The sequence below is a fragment of the Zeugodacus cucurbitae genome, chromosome 5 (assembly GCF_028554725.1).
Source record: "Zeugodacus cucurbitae isolate PBARC_wt_2022May chromosome 5, idZeuCucr1.2, whole genome shotgun sequence".
NCBI lineage: Eukaryota > Metazoa > Arthropoda > Insecta > Diptera > Tephritidae > Zeugodacus > Zeugodacus cucurbitae.
The window spans coordinates 74,519,909-74,535,821 of record NC_071670.1 but is presented as its reverse complement, the minus strand read 5'-3'; the positions used below and the strand labels follow the sequence as shown (position 1 = coordinate 74,535,821).

The 15,913-nt window shown below is 34.5% G+C and overlaps 1 protein-coding gene across 9 annotated transcripts in view; it reads left to right on the top strand.

Moving 5' to 3' along the window:
• The window catches only part of Espn (Espin), a 22,865-nt gene extending 6,952 nt beyond the window's left edge, over positions 1-15,913 (top strand). For 3 of the 9 annotated variants that reach the window (XM_054231911.1, XM_011185139.3, XM_054231912.1), the window contains exons 2-13: positions 719-943; positions 3,930-4,223; positions 8,179-8,362; positions 8,557-8,739; positions 8,841-9,989; positions 10,242-10,626; positions 10,721-10,945; positions 13,135-13,609; positions 14,158-14,404; positions 14,464-14,712; positions 14,767-14,975; positions 15,050-15,913. In XM_054231911.1, coding sequence (XP_054087886.1) covers positions 792-943; positions 3,930-4,223; positions 8,179-8,362; positions 8,557-8,739; positions 8,841-9,989; positions 10,242-10,626; positions 10,721-10,945; positions 13,135-13,609; positions 14,158-14,404; positions 14,464-14,712; positions 14,767-14,975; positions 15,050-15,362 — 4,065 coding nt within the window. In that variant the 5' untranslated portion in view covers positions 719-791 and the 3' untranslated portion in view covers positions 15,363-15,913. Of the gene's footprint in view, positions 1-718; positions 944-1,741; positions 2,645-2,723; positions 3,585-3,929; positions 4,224-8,178; positions 8,363-8,556; positions 8,740-8,840; positions 9,990-10,241; positions 10,627-10,720; positions 10,946-13,134; positions 13,610-14,157; positions 14,405-14,463; positions 14,713-14,766; positions 14,976-15,049 lie in introns of those variants that run through there. The other 6 variants (XM_011185143.3, XM_011185141.3, XM_054231913.1 and 3 more) reach the window with 6 other exon arrangements.

Genomic DNA, 15,913 nt, shown 5'->3' with positions numbered 1-15,913 from the left:
ACATCAAAAAATTTCGAGAGTATAAAATATTCATTTTCACCCGAACTTAGCCCTTCTTTACTTGTTTTATAATAAATTGTTTGTATGTAATATACAAGTACATAAAGAATATGTGTAATATAATTCAAATATAGTAGAAAATGGAGAATAAGGATACAAATTAGGTAATGAAATATATATTATATATTTATATTATGTACGATATTATATATATCATGTAAACCCGAACCGAGTTGTTGAACACAATTTTTCCCGTTTAAACGTTAAGAGTGACATCAAAAGAGAATATTTCGAAAATTTTCGATAGTAATATTCGTGTTTGTACTCGGACTTATAGGACATTCAGTTTAAAACTCGTGTCGCCAACTTGATCATTTGAAATATGTAACTATATACCTTATCGATTTTGTGTTAACAACCCTTAGACCAACAAAACATCATATTTGCTTTTGCGGTTAAATATATATTTCTGGCGGCATTTAACATTGGTATTAATTTTTTCATGTTGCTTATTACTTAACCAACCTGTCCGAAATCGGACAAAATATGTAATTGATACTCGCTAATAATAGAACATACATACATATGTGAATACAAATGATAGAATTTTCACAAATCATTTATAATAATTGCAAAAATAAAAAACATTATCATAAACATATAGTAAGCTTATTTATATTTATATATTTATATTTTTAAAAATAATTAATATTTGTAGAAATATTTAAGAGCAAACTGCAAGCCGCATCATAGGCAACATCGCCAAATTTACTGTTCAGCGCGACAGCAATATGCATTCGCATAAATTAAACACATGTGGCTCAACGGGGAGCATTTCATCAATAGAAAGACCAAATGCGGGCGCATTGGCATTGCATTATGCCGCAGCACGCGGGTGTTTAGACTGTGTACAATTGCTGGTTCGAGCATCACCAGATATTTGGTAAGTACCTTCGCATTTTCTTATGCAGATTATTTATAGATGTATGTGCATGGCTATATGTATGGTATGGTTATAAGCTATATGTATATCGTGCATTAGCATATGCATATACTATTCAGGGTATCGCCTCAATTATAATAAACACATTATCAATTATGGTGAAAGTTATTAGTTTGACATTAAATTATTTATAATTTGCCGCAGAGCGGGGGTTAGCGACAATACGGATTAACATCATAAATATATATATATATGTATGTCAATAAGAATAATCACCAGCATTCATCAATAATAATCCAGGTATAATCATCTTTTTTTTACTGAGCATTTAAAGTTTAGAAATCTATCTAAATATTTATATATTTCGTAACTTGGGATTATAGAAACCTGGATTTGTATTTGTTTAAATGAGTTCATTTGAGTCGAAATAGCATCTCGAGATTGGGAAATAGTTGATAATAAAACGTAACGACTAATTCAAACAATCAGTAATATATAAAATTATTCCGTTTGAGGCGTCTACGGGAGATGATTTGTATTGAGATTGAGTGTATTTTAAGCAGATCCATAAGTTACCTCCACGATATTTGTAAGGGAGGTCGTGCAATAAATCGATTGAGGTTATGGCAGTGAACTACTGTATTACAATAATTTGAGGTAAGAATTTTTGTCATATTAAAATACCCTATTTGTGGTATTGTTTTTGGCTTTAAAACATATTAATTTATCTATAAAATTTCGTATTTAATATAATAAATAAATTATCCATACTGATTGGTTAGTAACTAATAGAACTACTAAATTATCAAATGTGACCACAACAGCTACCGATGGAATGTGGGTAAATTAGACTATCTCAGAGAACAACGTTTCTCTATTACACTTTACATACTCAGTTATAATAGCACCTGTACATACATATGAATAAAGAAAGCGTTATTATAATACAAGCCATCACTGAGATTGTTACCCAACTTGCGCGATGTATTCATATATGAGTTGTTCGTATCTCTGTCTTTGGCATTAGACTGCAATTGACTGTATCAAATGTGTTGTATTTGAGTGCCATCGAGTTACGGCTGCAAGGCTGCGGAAAGGTGCACAGCGCTCTGACCGGCGTTGTGCCGCTTTTGGTGCACCAACGAGCAACGGGTTTCTTGAGTGCTTAGCTGAATAGTGACTTACTTTTCTGTATTCGTATTTAGTATCTTGAAGTAAGCGGTAGTTCGTTTGGACTCAGTGGTCACGGTTTATGTTTGGTTAAAGAAGATAGAAAGGCAGTCGGCCGTGGCCAGTTTGCGCGTGTAACAGTAACAGTTTTATTTTTACTGAGTGTTTGTATTATCAACAATAGGCTGCGCGTTGTAAACAGATTTTGTTCGAACATTTAGTATAAGCACGTACTTTTAAATACATAACATTTTAATTAACGTTCGTAAATGTGGTTGGTAGATCCAAAGTTATTTTATTGATATTGTGTGAAATTGAAACGGTCGAAGCTGTCAGAAGTTTATTGTTGTTTGTCACGCTTTCCTTCTTCTAAAATTAACAGATTACTGGCAAGTTAAATGCTGGAGCCTGATATTGCTATTACTTAAAAATCATCGAACCGAAGAATGTTCTAAGTGCATATTAATGCTGAAAGTATATTAAATAGTATACTACTTCCACGAATAAATGCACATATTTAACAATGAAAAGGTACAAAAACTTAAATCATATGTTACCTTTTGCAATAAACATTTTCCTAAAAGTCACGCATATATTATATTCATTTTTCATGTACGTGTTTATTGATAAAGTGGAGATAATAAGTTCAAAAATTGCTCATTGAGTATTAGTAATAATATAGAAAATTTGTTGACTGCCTGAAAGACCTGCAACTTTCCAGTAAAGTATAAACTCAGTACTGTGGTATAACTATGTATAACATACCTACAATTGTTAGCGCAAACTATTTGTTTTTGCTTTTCGACTGTGTTGAAACCGTTGTACTAGTATACGAACATACATACATACGTATGTACGATTAACTTGTTGCAAGAACTAAATCTGAAGTAAAAACATACCAAAAATACACAAAGAGTACCATTTAGGAAAATGAGAGCGATAGATACAAGTTTGTTCATGTGTGTTTCTATTGCATGCCGAAGAGCCGTAAGAAGCATCTATAAACGAACTTGCATTTTAAAACTGAGCCGAAGAAATTAATCACCTAGTTGTGAAACCGGGTAGAGCTGTATCACTTGATGCGCTGGTGCTTTGGTACCATTCATTGTGGAAAATTCGAGCAGTAATGTTGCGCATTCTATATTTTAACTACTTTAACTCTTATGCAGTGATATAGTTAATAACAGGTTCATTTGAAAGATGTCTCTAGAGAAGTTTTTAAAAACGAAGATTTAAGAATGATAATGATTGTGCTTTAAAGTTAATGTCTCTCAAACTGTGTTTACGAAATGCTAACAGAAGTAGACGTACATATATATACATACGTACTATGTATATTTAAATATTGAGTAGTGCGAAAGTTCAATGTTCGTCGATTTTTCCCTTACATGTCTATGTACATATGTATGCGCAATCATAATTGTGTGATATTGTGAAAGTTGCCAAAGCAGAAGCAATGAAAGTGAAAACGGTAAATACTCTCTTAGTCTAATTATATAGGATTATAAACTCATATATATTGATTTTTAGAGAATTAATATCTCCATTATTGGTTAAAAACAAATACAAAACATTTTTTTGGAGAATGAATAGCCTTTGTAGAAGCTTAATGGTCAATATTTGGCATTAAATACATATGTACATCATTATAGGTTCAGAGCTTTTTTATATTTGAATAAATATCTTCTTACCCTTTTATATTTATAATATACATTAAATTCAGGGATTCTAAAGTCTTATGATTAAGCACATTGCACCTTTTAATCTTCTACCTCTCTCTTAACGTTTCGTTTACTATACTCTGACAACAACACAGTTACTTCTCTACAATCAGTGGTAGAAAAGGCTTTTTCGGTAGGATGACCACTAGTTTCACTTCCTATCGTCGTAGCAAAATAAAAAGTAAATCAAACAACGACATTTCTTCTATTGTTGCTGAGATGAATGGTGTTAGTGGTATAGTAGATAGCTTACCGCAACACATATCTAACGATGATATCTCAGATTTAGCTGAAATTATGGACAAAACTGGGCGAAAAGAGAGTAAACTCTGCAATGAAGACGTAGCTGTTGTACGCAAAGAACATAACAATCGGCGCAGCGTTGTAAGGTAAGCCCCCAATTCGCCGTAATATTTGAGTATTTAAAATCTGTTACTAAAACTATTATATATTGATAAAAACTCGATTTCACTTACTCTTCAATCAAAGTTGATGTCTTAAGTCTTTAGTTAAGTCGGAAAATCTATTTATTTGGATACATACTACATATGTATGTGTTTGCGTAGTATACTTTTTCAAAAAATACGAATATATTTTTAATAAAATACAAATTTTCAATATTTTGTCATTTGAGATGAATAGTGTTAGTGGAATAATCAAATTTCTAACCTTATTTCTCTGCGTTTCAAAATTCGACATATGTTATACAAGCTTGATCGAAAAATGTTATATACTATTGAAATAATAAGAAAAGATATTTAATACTGAGTTATGTGAATTCGAGAATATAAAATAGGATTTCTCGCCAACATATTACATTTTCAAATTAGAACTGTTAGTTTAATAAAATTTGTGTTAGGGACCTTCTTCAACATAACGAACTTATACGAAAATAATAAGTATTATACGTAATATTTAGTTTCTGAAAAAAAGCTTCCTATAAGCGCTTAAGTATATTGTACTTATATTTTAAAATAAAAAAAATGCTTGTTAGTACAATTTTAAATTTAAAAAAAAAATGGTGTGTTTAAGTATTGTTATAGAGTGCGGCCAAGTTATGTGTCTTAGCTCAGTTGATAATTTTATTTGCGTAATATATTTCCAACTATGAATTATAAGCCCCAAAGAAACATATTTGAAAAAGTTTACCAATAAATCTGCACATTTGCCAATATTTTGTCAACATTTTCTACTCTTTACATTTTATATTGTGATGGTTTAATGGTGTTTTCTAAAAACATTAAAGACATACTACCTTTTTATATCTTTTAAATGTATGTTTCTATAACATTTTCGAATTTGGCGAATATGGGCTGGGGCTTCGTTGCAATAGTATTTCTGATACGAACAAGCAATTTTTATACTCTCGCAACAAATGTTGCTAAAGAGAGTATTATAGTTTTGTTCACATAACGGTTGTTTGTAACACCCAAAACTAAACGAGTTAGATATAGGGTTATATATACCGAAGTGATCAGGGTGAAGAGTGGAGTTCAAATCCGAATGTCTGTCTGTCCGTCCGTCCGTCCGTCTGTGCAAGCTGTAACTTGAGTAAAAATTAAGATATCTTGATGAAACTTGGCACCATAGGAAGGTTGCTTTCGAAAATGAGCAAAATCGGACCACTGCCACAAAATGGCGAAAACCGAAAACACATAAAGTGCCATTACTAAGCCATAAATAAAGCTATGGAAATAAAATTTGGTATGAAGGATCGCACTATGAAGGGGCATATTTGGATGTAATTTTTTTTTGGGAAGTGGGCGTGGCCCCGCCCCCTACTAAGTTTTTTGTACATATCTCGCAAACCAATAGAGCTATATAAACCAAACTTTCTGCAGTCGTTTGTTTTAGCCACTTCCTAATACAGTTCAAAAATGAAAGAAATCGGATCATAACCACGTCCACCTCCCATACAAAAGTTAGGTTGAAAATTACTAAAAGTGGGTTAACTCACTAGCGAAAAACGTCGGAAACACCAAATTTCACATAAGAAATGGCAGATGGAAGCTGCACTCAGATTTTTTTACAAAATGGAAAATGGGCGTGGCGTCGCCCACTTATGGGTCAAAAACCATATCTCAGGAACTACTCGACCGATTTTAATGAAACTTAGTTTGTAATAGTTTCCTTACATCCCAATAACATGTTGTAAAAATTCGCCTAATCGCTTCACAACCACGCCTACTTCCTATATACCAGAACTTTGAAGACGATCTTGATCGTTTACTTTACAATATATAAAGTAAGCACTAGTGAAGATATCGTTGCAGAACTTTGCATAAATACTATGTTAATAGTGTGGCAGCCCCATTCTAAAAATCGCCGAAATCGGACCATAGGTTTTTAAGGCCCCATATATCGAACACGAGGACCTCGGTGCTTCTAACCTAATATTATGGTTTCCAACTTTCAATGGACTTTATACAATATATATGACGAATATATGGGTCAAATTGTGTATTATATAATATAAATAAAATTAAATAAATAAATTGCGAGAGTATAAAATGTTCGGTTACACCCGAACTTAGCCCTTCCTTACTTGTTTTATTTTTGAATAACACCACTTCGTGGGCGCGGTGGTGGTATGGTGAAATAGCACTCCTGCTTATTTTTACACTTTACTATAACCGGAGCCGATAGATTGCCGGCAGAACTATTCAAATACGGCGGCGAAGAACTGATAAGGTGCATGCATCAGCTTCTTTGCAGAATATGGTCGGAAGAAAGCATACCTGACGATTGGAATCTCAGTGTGCTCTGCCCAATCCATAAAAAGGGAGATCCCACAATCTGCGTCAATTACCGTGGGATCAGCCTCCTAAATATCGCATACAAGGTTCTATCGAGCGTATTGTGTGAAAGACTAAAGCCCACCGTCAACGAACTGATTGGACCTTATCAGTGTGGCTTTAGACCTGGAAAATCGACAACTGACCAGATATTCACCATGCGCCAAATCTTGGAGAAGACCCGTGAAAAGAGGATCGACACACACCACCTTTTTGTCGATTTTAAAGCTGCTTTCGACAGCACGAAAAGGAGTTGCGTTTACGCCGCGATGCCTGAATTTGGTATCCCCGCAAAACTAATACGGCTGTGTAAATTGACGTTGAGCAACACCAAAAGCTCCGTCATGATTGGGAAGGACCTCTCCGAGCCGTTCGATACCAAACGAGGTTTCAGACAAGGTGACTCACTATCGTGCGAGTTCTTTAACCTGATGCTGGAAAAAATTATAAGAGCTGCAGAGCTAAACCGAGAAGGTACAATCTTCTACAAGAGTGTACAGCTCCTGGCGTACGCCGATGATATTGATATCATCGGAAGCAACAACCGCGCCGTTTGTTCTGCTTTTTCCCGCATGGATAAGGAGGCGAAGCGAATGGGTCTGGAGGTGAATGAGGACAAGACGAAATATCTCCTGTCATCAAACAAACAGTCGGCGCATTCGCGTCTTGGCTCCCACGTCACTGTTGACAGTCATAACTTCGAGGTCGTAGATAATTTCGTATACCTGGGAACCAGCATCAACAACACGAACAATGTCAGCCTCGAAATCCAGCGCAGAATAACTCTTGCCAACAGGTGCTACCTTGGACTGAGTAGGCAATTGAACAGTAAAGTCCTCTCTCGACGAACCAAATTCAAGCTCTACAAGTCGCTTATCATTCCCGTCCTGCTTTACGGTGCAGAAGCTTGGACGATGTCAACATCAGATGAGACGACACTAGGAGTTTTCGAGAGGAAAATTTTGCGTAAGATACCGCAGACGATGGAACGATGAGCTGTACGAGTTATACGACGACATTGACATAGTTCAGCGAATAAAAAGACAGTGGCTACGCTGGCTAGGTCATGTTGTCCGAATGGACGAAAACACTCCAGCCCTGAAAGTGTTCGATGCAGTACCCGCCGGAGGAAGCCGAGGAAGGGGAAGGCCTCCACTCCGTTGGAGGGACCAGGTGGAGAGCGACCTGGTTACACTTGGGATCTCCAACTGGCGCCGAACTGCGAAGGAGAGAGAGAGGTGGCGCACTATCGTCGATTCGGCTATAACCGGCTAAACGGTTGCAACGCCAATCACACATACTATAACCATACCCATACATTCTATCTCAATTTTTATAAAATGTTACAAATTACAAAGTAGTTCAAATCTATGTATAATATGTTCTGAAGAATAATTACTAAACTTTTTTTATTAAAAAATTATTTGCTTATTAAACCAGATGAAAAAGTGAGCATCACTTTTGATTCCCGATACTTACATATATCTTATTCATATTATATAATTCATAATTTCATAGTTGTTTCATTTTTTCACATAAACCCTTACAGCGCGAACACTCAAATGGACAACGATGTCACACCGGTCTACTTAGCAGCGCAAGAAGGGCACTTGGAGGTGCTAAAATTTTTAGTTCTTGAAGCTGGCGGTTCTCTCTATGTGCGAGCACGCGACGGAATGGCACCGATACATGCTGCTTCGCAAATGGGATGTTTGGATTGCCTTAGATGGATGGTAAGAGTATGAAATACAGTAGTAAATTACACCTTCAGTGCGCATAAATCAACAACCAAGGTAACGGTGACTAGAATTTATTGATTCGTGGTTTGTAACCCTGTTGTTCCCAAAATGTATATTAAGAAGAATTCGATTCTGTTTCGCTTCTATTACATTTACAAAGAAACTCCTTTCATTTTGGAATAAAACAGGTGCAAGATCAGGGTGTTGATCCAAATCTACGAGATGGCGATGGGGCTACACCGCTGCACTTTGCCGCGTCAAGAGGACACCTTTCTGTTGTACGGTGGTTACTCAAACATGGTGCGAAACTATCATTAGACAAGTATGGCAAGTCCCCAATTAACGATGCTGCAGAAAACCAACAAGTAGAGGTGAGATCCTGTTCTTTATGTAGGAATTTAATAATTTAAATAAGGTTTTTCAATTGTTACTCTTCTATTTTTCTACATTTGGGTATATTTGTTAATTGAAGTGTCTTAATGTGTTAGTGCAACATGGTAGTACAATAGATTATGCTTGTCGTGACAACATCCCACTACAACGACAGAAAGCATGCTCCTTGTCTAATAAGGAATTTCGAGACATACACAATTGCAATTTCAATAGTACTGAAGGAGGTAACTGTATCAATAGCAGCTCACACGGGAGCTGTACCTCGAATAGTAGTAAACAGACTAGTTGCACCAACACCATCAAATCAAAAACTTCTTCGACTTTAAGCTCAGATATTGAGCCCTTTTACTTACATCCCCCATCGATCTCTATGGCCCATAAACGCATTGATGCCATTTATGCACATTCTCAACAATCACGGTCATCGTCTGAGAAATTATACAATGGACAAATGGTGCCGAATGATGGCTTGTATATAAATCCAATGCGTAACAGTTTCTTTTCTCCCCCTTCCCCGACTGGCAGTGTTTCTGGAGAATCGTTTTTCCTCCACGACCCTCATGAGCTAATTTATAATCGAGTTCGGGAGTTGTTCGATTCCGATTGTACCAGTATTGAAAATCAAAAACCGAAAATGAATCGCCACAAATTTCACAGTCATAGTAAAATGCATAAATCAAATACCATAAACAATGCAGTTGTTGTACAAGCGGATGTGCACTCCAGTTCAAGTGGGACAGGCAGCGGATCAGAAGAATCTATTTCCGCTTCTATTCAATCAAGCATGAATTTATCCAAAACAAACAATCTTCGAAGTCAAAGTTTTAATCTTCACACTAAATGTAACAATGAAATTAGTAGCCACGATCAAGGCTTCAACGCCAGTTCGAGTACAAAGACCATCACCAATGATAATAAAATAATTAATGCAAATTTAACCTCTGGAATCAACTACAATAAAATCAACAACAATAATATTAAAATTGATAAACAAAAACAAACAGCTAAGCAATCCAAAAGTAATTATTTAAACAATGAGAAGAAGAAACCAGAAAGTTCACATGACCATGATTACGAGGATATATATTTGGTTCGTGAGGAAGCGCGGAAAAACAAAAACAAATACGGTTCCGGGCGATCACGGTCCCGTGATAGTGGGTCGCATTCACGTTCAGCTAGCACTTCCTCAACTCGAAGCTCAGACTTCGTACTACAATATAGCAATCATGTAAGTACTTACATATTCATACTTAAATACATATATATATTTGATAAGAGGAACTTCTCTATTTCAATTTAAGCAATATACATATAAGGTCGCAAGATGAGGTCATTTTCGTCTTCTATTCCTCCTCACATTCATTATATATTTACATTGAGATATTTTTAATACAACAATAAATTAGTTTTTGGGATTTCAAAAATAATTTCTCATATCTGTATATAGAATTGTAAACTCAAATAAAAATTTTGATTTTAGAATATGAACAACAAACATCAAAGTGAAGCACTGAATCGAAATAAATCGCAATCGACTATTGGAATACATAGCAAACCCAAATACGAGTTATCGCAAAAGGAAAATTTCACCGTTAAAAATGTGAATCTAAAGAACCTGCTGAACGTCAATAGCAATACCAATGGTGGTGTTAAAAGCGACACCTATGAAAGCGTGTGTCCGATAGAAGATATTGCTGAGCGCACAAAGCAATCACAGAAAAACTCCGTTATTCGAAATAATCTTGATTGTGGTAGCATTGGTAACACCAGCAATATATTCCACCCAATATGCAATGATGTCAGCACATGCGATCGCCAGTTGAAACGAGTTTCTTCTGCTCCGCCTATACAAAACATAGAAATCGGTATGTTCCACGTTCGTTTGTTTATTTCTGCATACAAAAGCTTACTAAAGAATACATATAACACGCGAACACATATATTTTCGGATCATTTTAGTAAGTGGACCGCCACCACCTCCACTGCCGCCACCGATGAACGCTCCCTTACTCAAGAGAATGCAATTAGTTGCATCAGATCCCATGAACTTTTGCATTAGTCACTCAAATAGCAACTTGGATAATATAGATTCAGATTCAGGGCTTGAGGTAATTGAGGAACCTAGTTTACGTCCGTCTGAATTGATCAGAAGCAAACACAACCGAACGATGTCTACCATATCAGGTGAGATAAAAATAAACTCATCAATATTTTGTTCAATATATTCATCTACTTATTAAGTAAATCATAAGTTGTATGTACTATGTATTCGAAGCAATTTTAAATTAAACTAAGATTATCGCTGAATCAGACACATATTGGGAAATTACAAAATTAACTTACCTCTATATGTTGATAAGCACAACCTTATACATAGATATTTTGATCAATATATGTTAAAAAAAAAAGAGAAAGTTCGTTTTATAGCTAACTCAACTAGACTCCACCTTCGTAAATTGTTTGTTCATAACTAAATAAGTGTGTAGTATAAATTTAATTATATTAATTTAGTTTAACTAAGGCTTACATGTGGACATATTACATTTATCTTCTATGTAAGAACATACATATTTACGTATTATTATTATAGTGAGATTGAGGCATCCCAGACTAGAAAATTGACCGCCACAAAGGTCAAATGCTTACACATGTATATTTAAATTTTTATATTCATCAATCAATATAAAATTGTATTTGAATGGTGATTTTGAAAACTCGACGGCCAAAAGCCGTATACCGGATCGGCTGGTTCAGTAACTTTCCTTATTTTCCAATCCAAATTTGCACTCCAACCATTTATACAAATACATATGTAATTAAATTCAAATATACATACATATATGAGCAAGGCGAGTAAAAAGATACCGAAGAAAGTGAATGTGAATTGTGCAGCTTGGTAATGAACAGGTTAAAAATCCAACATATCCCAACAAGCAAAACGTCTATTGCAAAAACGTGACGTGATGCACCAAAGATTTATAAAAGGTTGTTCGTTGCATGGTAATTCTTTATTCTTCCCTATACATGCTTTTTATTCAACTAGAACAGCCAAATACTCAAAATGATATTATTTGGCAGACCGAAATGTAAATTGTCTATTTTAATTGAAGTAAGGATAAACATACTTCTTCTTCCATTCAATAGTTTCCGTTACTTGGGTATCTCTTGATTTCACACACGTGCATTCATAGATCTCTACATGACTGCATCTTTATGACAATGTGTTGGTTAAAACTAAAACGACATCAATAATGACCATACGGATACATACGAACCATATGGATGCATACTACAATATCTACTAGAAAGATACGCTTTAGTTGCATTGATGACATCCACTGAACCGCTACTTGACCACCGCACGGTTAATTATACGAATAAGTCATAACTACATGGACAACTATTATTGTAAATCTAATAAGTTTTTTAAATACTTGACTGACAGAAAACTTTTTTTTAACTCCATGTTAGGCCAAAAGAAATTCTCTCGACGAAATTATTTCACGTTGCGTTTTTCCTATTTCGACATATTTAATATTCGTTGTAAGTATAATTAATGTGTTGACACGTAAAATAAACTAAATTATGCATATACTCCCAAAACTATTTGTAAAAAATAAACGTAATTAAGCTAATACATACATTAAAAATACCAATTTGTGGAAAACATAATAAAAAACCATGAGCAATTCCAACTATGTATAGCGATATACATATTTATATAAATACTCAGATGTGAAAGTGGTTTTGTGTATTGCGGAAGTTGTATATTCAAGGATTAGAGTAACTTCTGCAGAGGTTTATGAAAGAAATATCCACCTAATAAAATAATATATTAATAAATCCATTAAATTCTATGGTAATCTATCTATCTAGATCTATCGTGATCAATTTATTCGTATTCAACCAATTCGGAAACTGTAACGCTCGCCTGTGAGTTTTCGAATTTTGTGTTTACACTAGCATCTTAAATTTCCTCTAACAAAGAAATTTATACAATTAATTGTAACATAATAAATTACAAATTATTAAAATAAAATGTTCGCACATTAGATCTTGAAATATGGCTTAAGTGTTTTTTGTGTTCACTTTCGCTTATTACGTCCTGTTTTCAACAGTTTTCGACGTACGTTAAAATTCGCTATAGTAAGAAGCTTACCTCCATTTTTGTGAATAAAATAACTTGTGGAGATTATGAACACAACAACCAATTAAACAATTCGATTAAGCAGCTGCACAGTGAAGTAATGTGTTCTGTCACAAAACGAAAAATTAAAAAATGTGCACACATTTCAATGCAAATTATACATACACATATAAATGTACATTTGCATGTCCATACTAGTTAATTGTTTATTATTTTATTTTTATAGCAAACAAGAAAGCAAAACTTCTTAATGGCGGATGTAATGGAAATATACCCAACTCTGCTCCAATTGCCAATTGTGTTACACCAAATAGAGAAAACAGTAATTATCATGATAAAAGCTTTGCTTGTGATGGTTATCACGTTTGCAATGATCAACAAGATGATAGAGTTCAGGTGCGCAATTACCATTCACACCATATAGATGTCCAACACAGCTATCAGCAATCGCAAATGTATAGATCTTCTGCCGAAGATCACTACGAACTACAACAGGCACAGTATGGGTACAGCAATTCTAATGGGAGCACAGTATGTGGCCCACGTACCGGTGGTCCAAACTTAGTTAATAAACAGTTAGTACTTCCCTTCGTGCCACCCAGTTTTCCAAACAAATCACAAGATGGCGTAACACATCTTATAAAGCCATCTGAATATCTAAAGAGTATAAGTGATAAGCGATCCTGCCCGTCTTCAGCAAGGTGAGTGTGCCTATTCGTATTTTACATTAAATTCAATTGATATTTATATATCACATTATATGCCATGTATGTAGTATTCATCGAAAGCCAACCTAATACACATACATACACATGTATGAAAAAAATGTATGCACGTAATGTTAACCTACAAACATTTCATAGATACGTACTCTTTGCGATTTATTAACGAATACCGTAAATGAATTAGTGCATTCAATTTATAAAAGTTATCCACTTCGCCTTGCTAATCGCGTGCCGCATGAGAGAAGCCACCGTCTGTTAAATTCAATGGTCCATTTCACCACAGCATTTATTTAAGCATCGGCGTGTGTATTTATAATTTATGCGAATTTTCCCAAAATGTTATTTTCATGTTCAAATGAAGTTATTAGTTCTTCAGTTCAGTAGTAAAAACGATGATATTACGAACGCATCCACGTTGGCATCGGTTAGATAAAGTTTTACAATTTTATTATTTCAACAAAGTTAATTATTTTAAAATATATATTATTAATTGATAGCATATATGTACATATATCCTTAATTAGATCCACAGATACTGAAGATTACATGCATATCCAGGTGGCTAATCAACATGGAGTTAATTGTGAACCACCAAAGCCTCCACCGCCGCCACCACTCCCAATTCATCCGTTAATGCATCACAATGAAAAACAAAATAGTGTAAAAACAGGAAATATTCAGCATGTATCTGTAGTTAATCAGGATACCGCCACCAGGAAGCAGCATCAACCTCTCTCCGCCATCTCCATTCAAGATCTTAATAGTGTTCAGGTAAACCTTATTTAATATGTATGTATGTATAATTTATAATTTTATCTGTAATTATACAGCTTCGACGTACTGATACTCAAAAAATGCCTAAGCCTTACCAAATGCCTGCACGCAGTTTAAGTATGCAGTGTCTTACCACGTCAGCTGATTCTTACCTTAAAACGGATTTAATTGCTGAATTAAAGATTTCAAAAGACATTACGGGCATTAAGAAAATGAAAGTGGAAAAACAGTTGGCCAGTCAATTTGACACTGAACATTATTCAGAAATTTCCAAACAATTTTCGACAAACAACTATATGGAACAGGTAAGGACATAAAATGATATAGTGTATTAACAGACACCTCATTTTCTACCGAAGCTTTGTATGCAGATTCCAGAAAAAGATCAGGCAGGTAACATCATTCCGGATTGGAAACGTCAGATGATGGCGAAAAAGGCAGCCGAACGTGCCAAAAAAGAATTCGAGGAACGAATGGCAAAAGAAGCAGAAAATAGACGCCTGTCACAAATACCTCAATGGAAACGTGACCTACTAGCAAGGCGGGAGGAAACCGAAAATAAATTAAAGTAAATACCTAATAAAATTTATATTCAAAATACATACTACAACACAATCGTATATACATTTTCCCTCGTTCCAGAGCATCAATTTATACACCCAAGGTGGAGGAAAATAATCGTATAGCTGAAACTTGGCATCTTAAGAATCGAGCAATTTCAATTGATAACATTAATTTAGTTTCCCCGAGCGTTGATTCACAGCTACTTGCTTCGGGAACTTTTGACAGTAACAAAGAAAATAAGGATCAAAATGAACAAGCCCTAATAAGTAACATTCTAACAACGGATGAAGACATCAATAGTAATCAATATAGTAAAGGAGATGACGCCGATAATATAATACCATGGCGGGCCCAGTTACGAAAAACTAATAGTAGACTAAGTTTAATTTGATAACGAAATATTTTAGCACTACTTCAAATTTTCTGGGAATATGAGTTTAAAATTATTACATGAGAATTTAAATTTTCTTGTTTAGAATTTATATGTGTATGTACATACATATGTTTGTACGGAACAATTATTTGACAGAATGTAATAATCGCAACTGACTCATCTTCACTGAGTTCAATCTTGGCTTAATGAGAAAAGCGTCGCGATGTTTTATGGCAATGAATTTTATGTTAATTAAAATTTTTGCAAAATTAGTAATTTTAGCAAAGGCTAGACAACAAATGGCACTGTCAATAAATTTAATACAATAGATGACAGTAGTCACAGATCCACAACGGCGTAGTCATTGTCAATATAAATATATACATACATAAGTACATACATATAGTGAAGGCACTATATTTATCTACAACATATATAAAGTTGCTTCATATACACATACAGATGTTTGCAATTTTACATCCATACACATATTATAATTAATTGATTATATTATGCCTGAATATAATTCGCTATTCGCAATAAATTGAATACATTTTTTTTTAAACTAA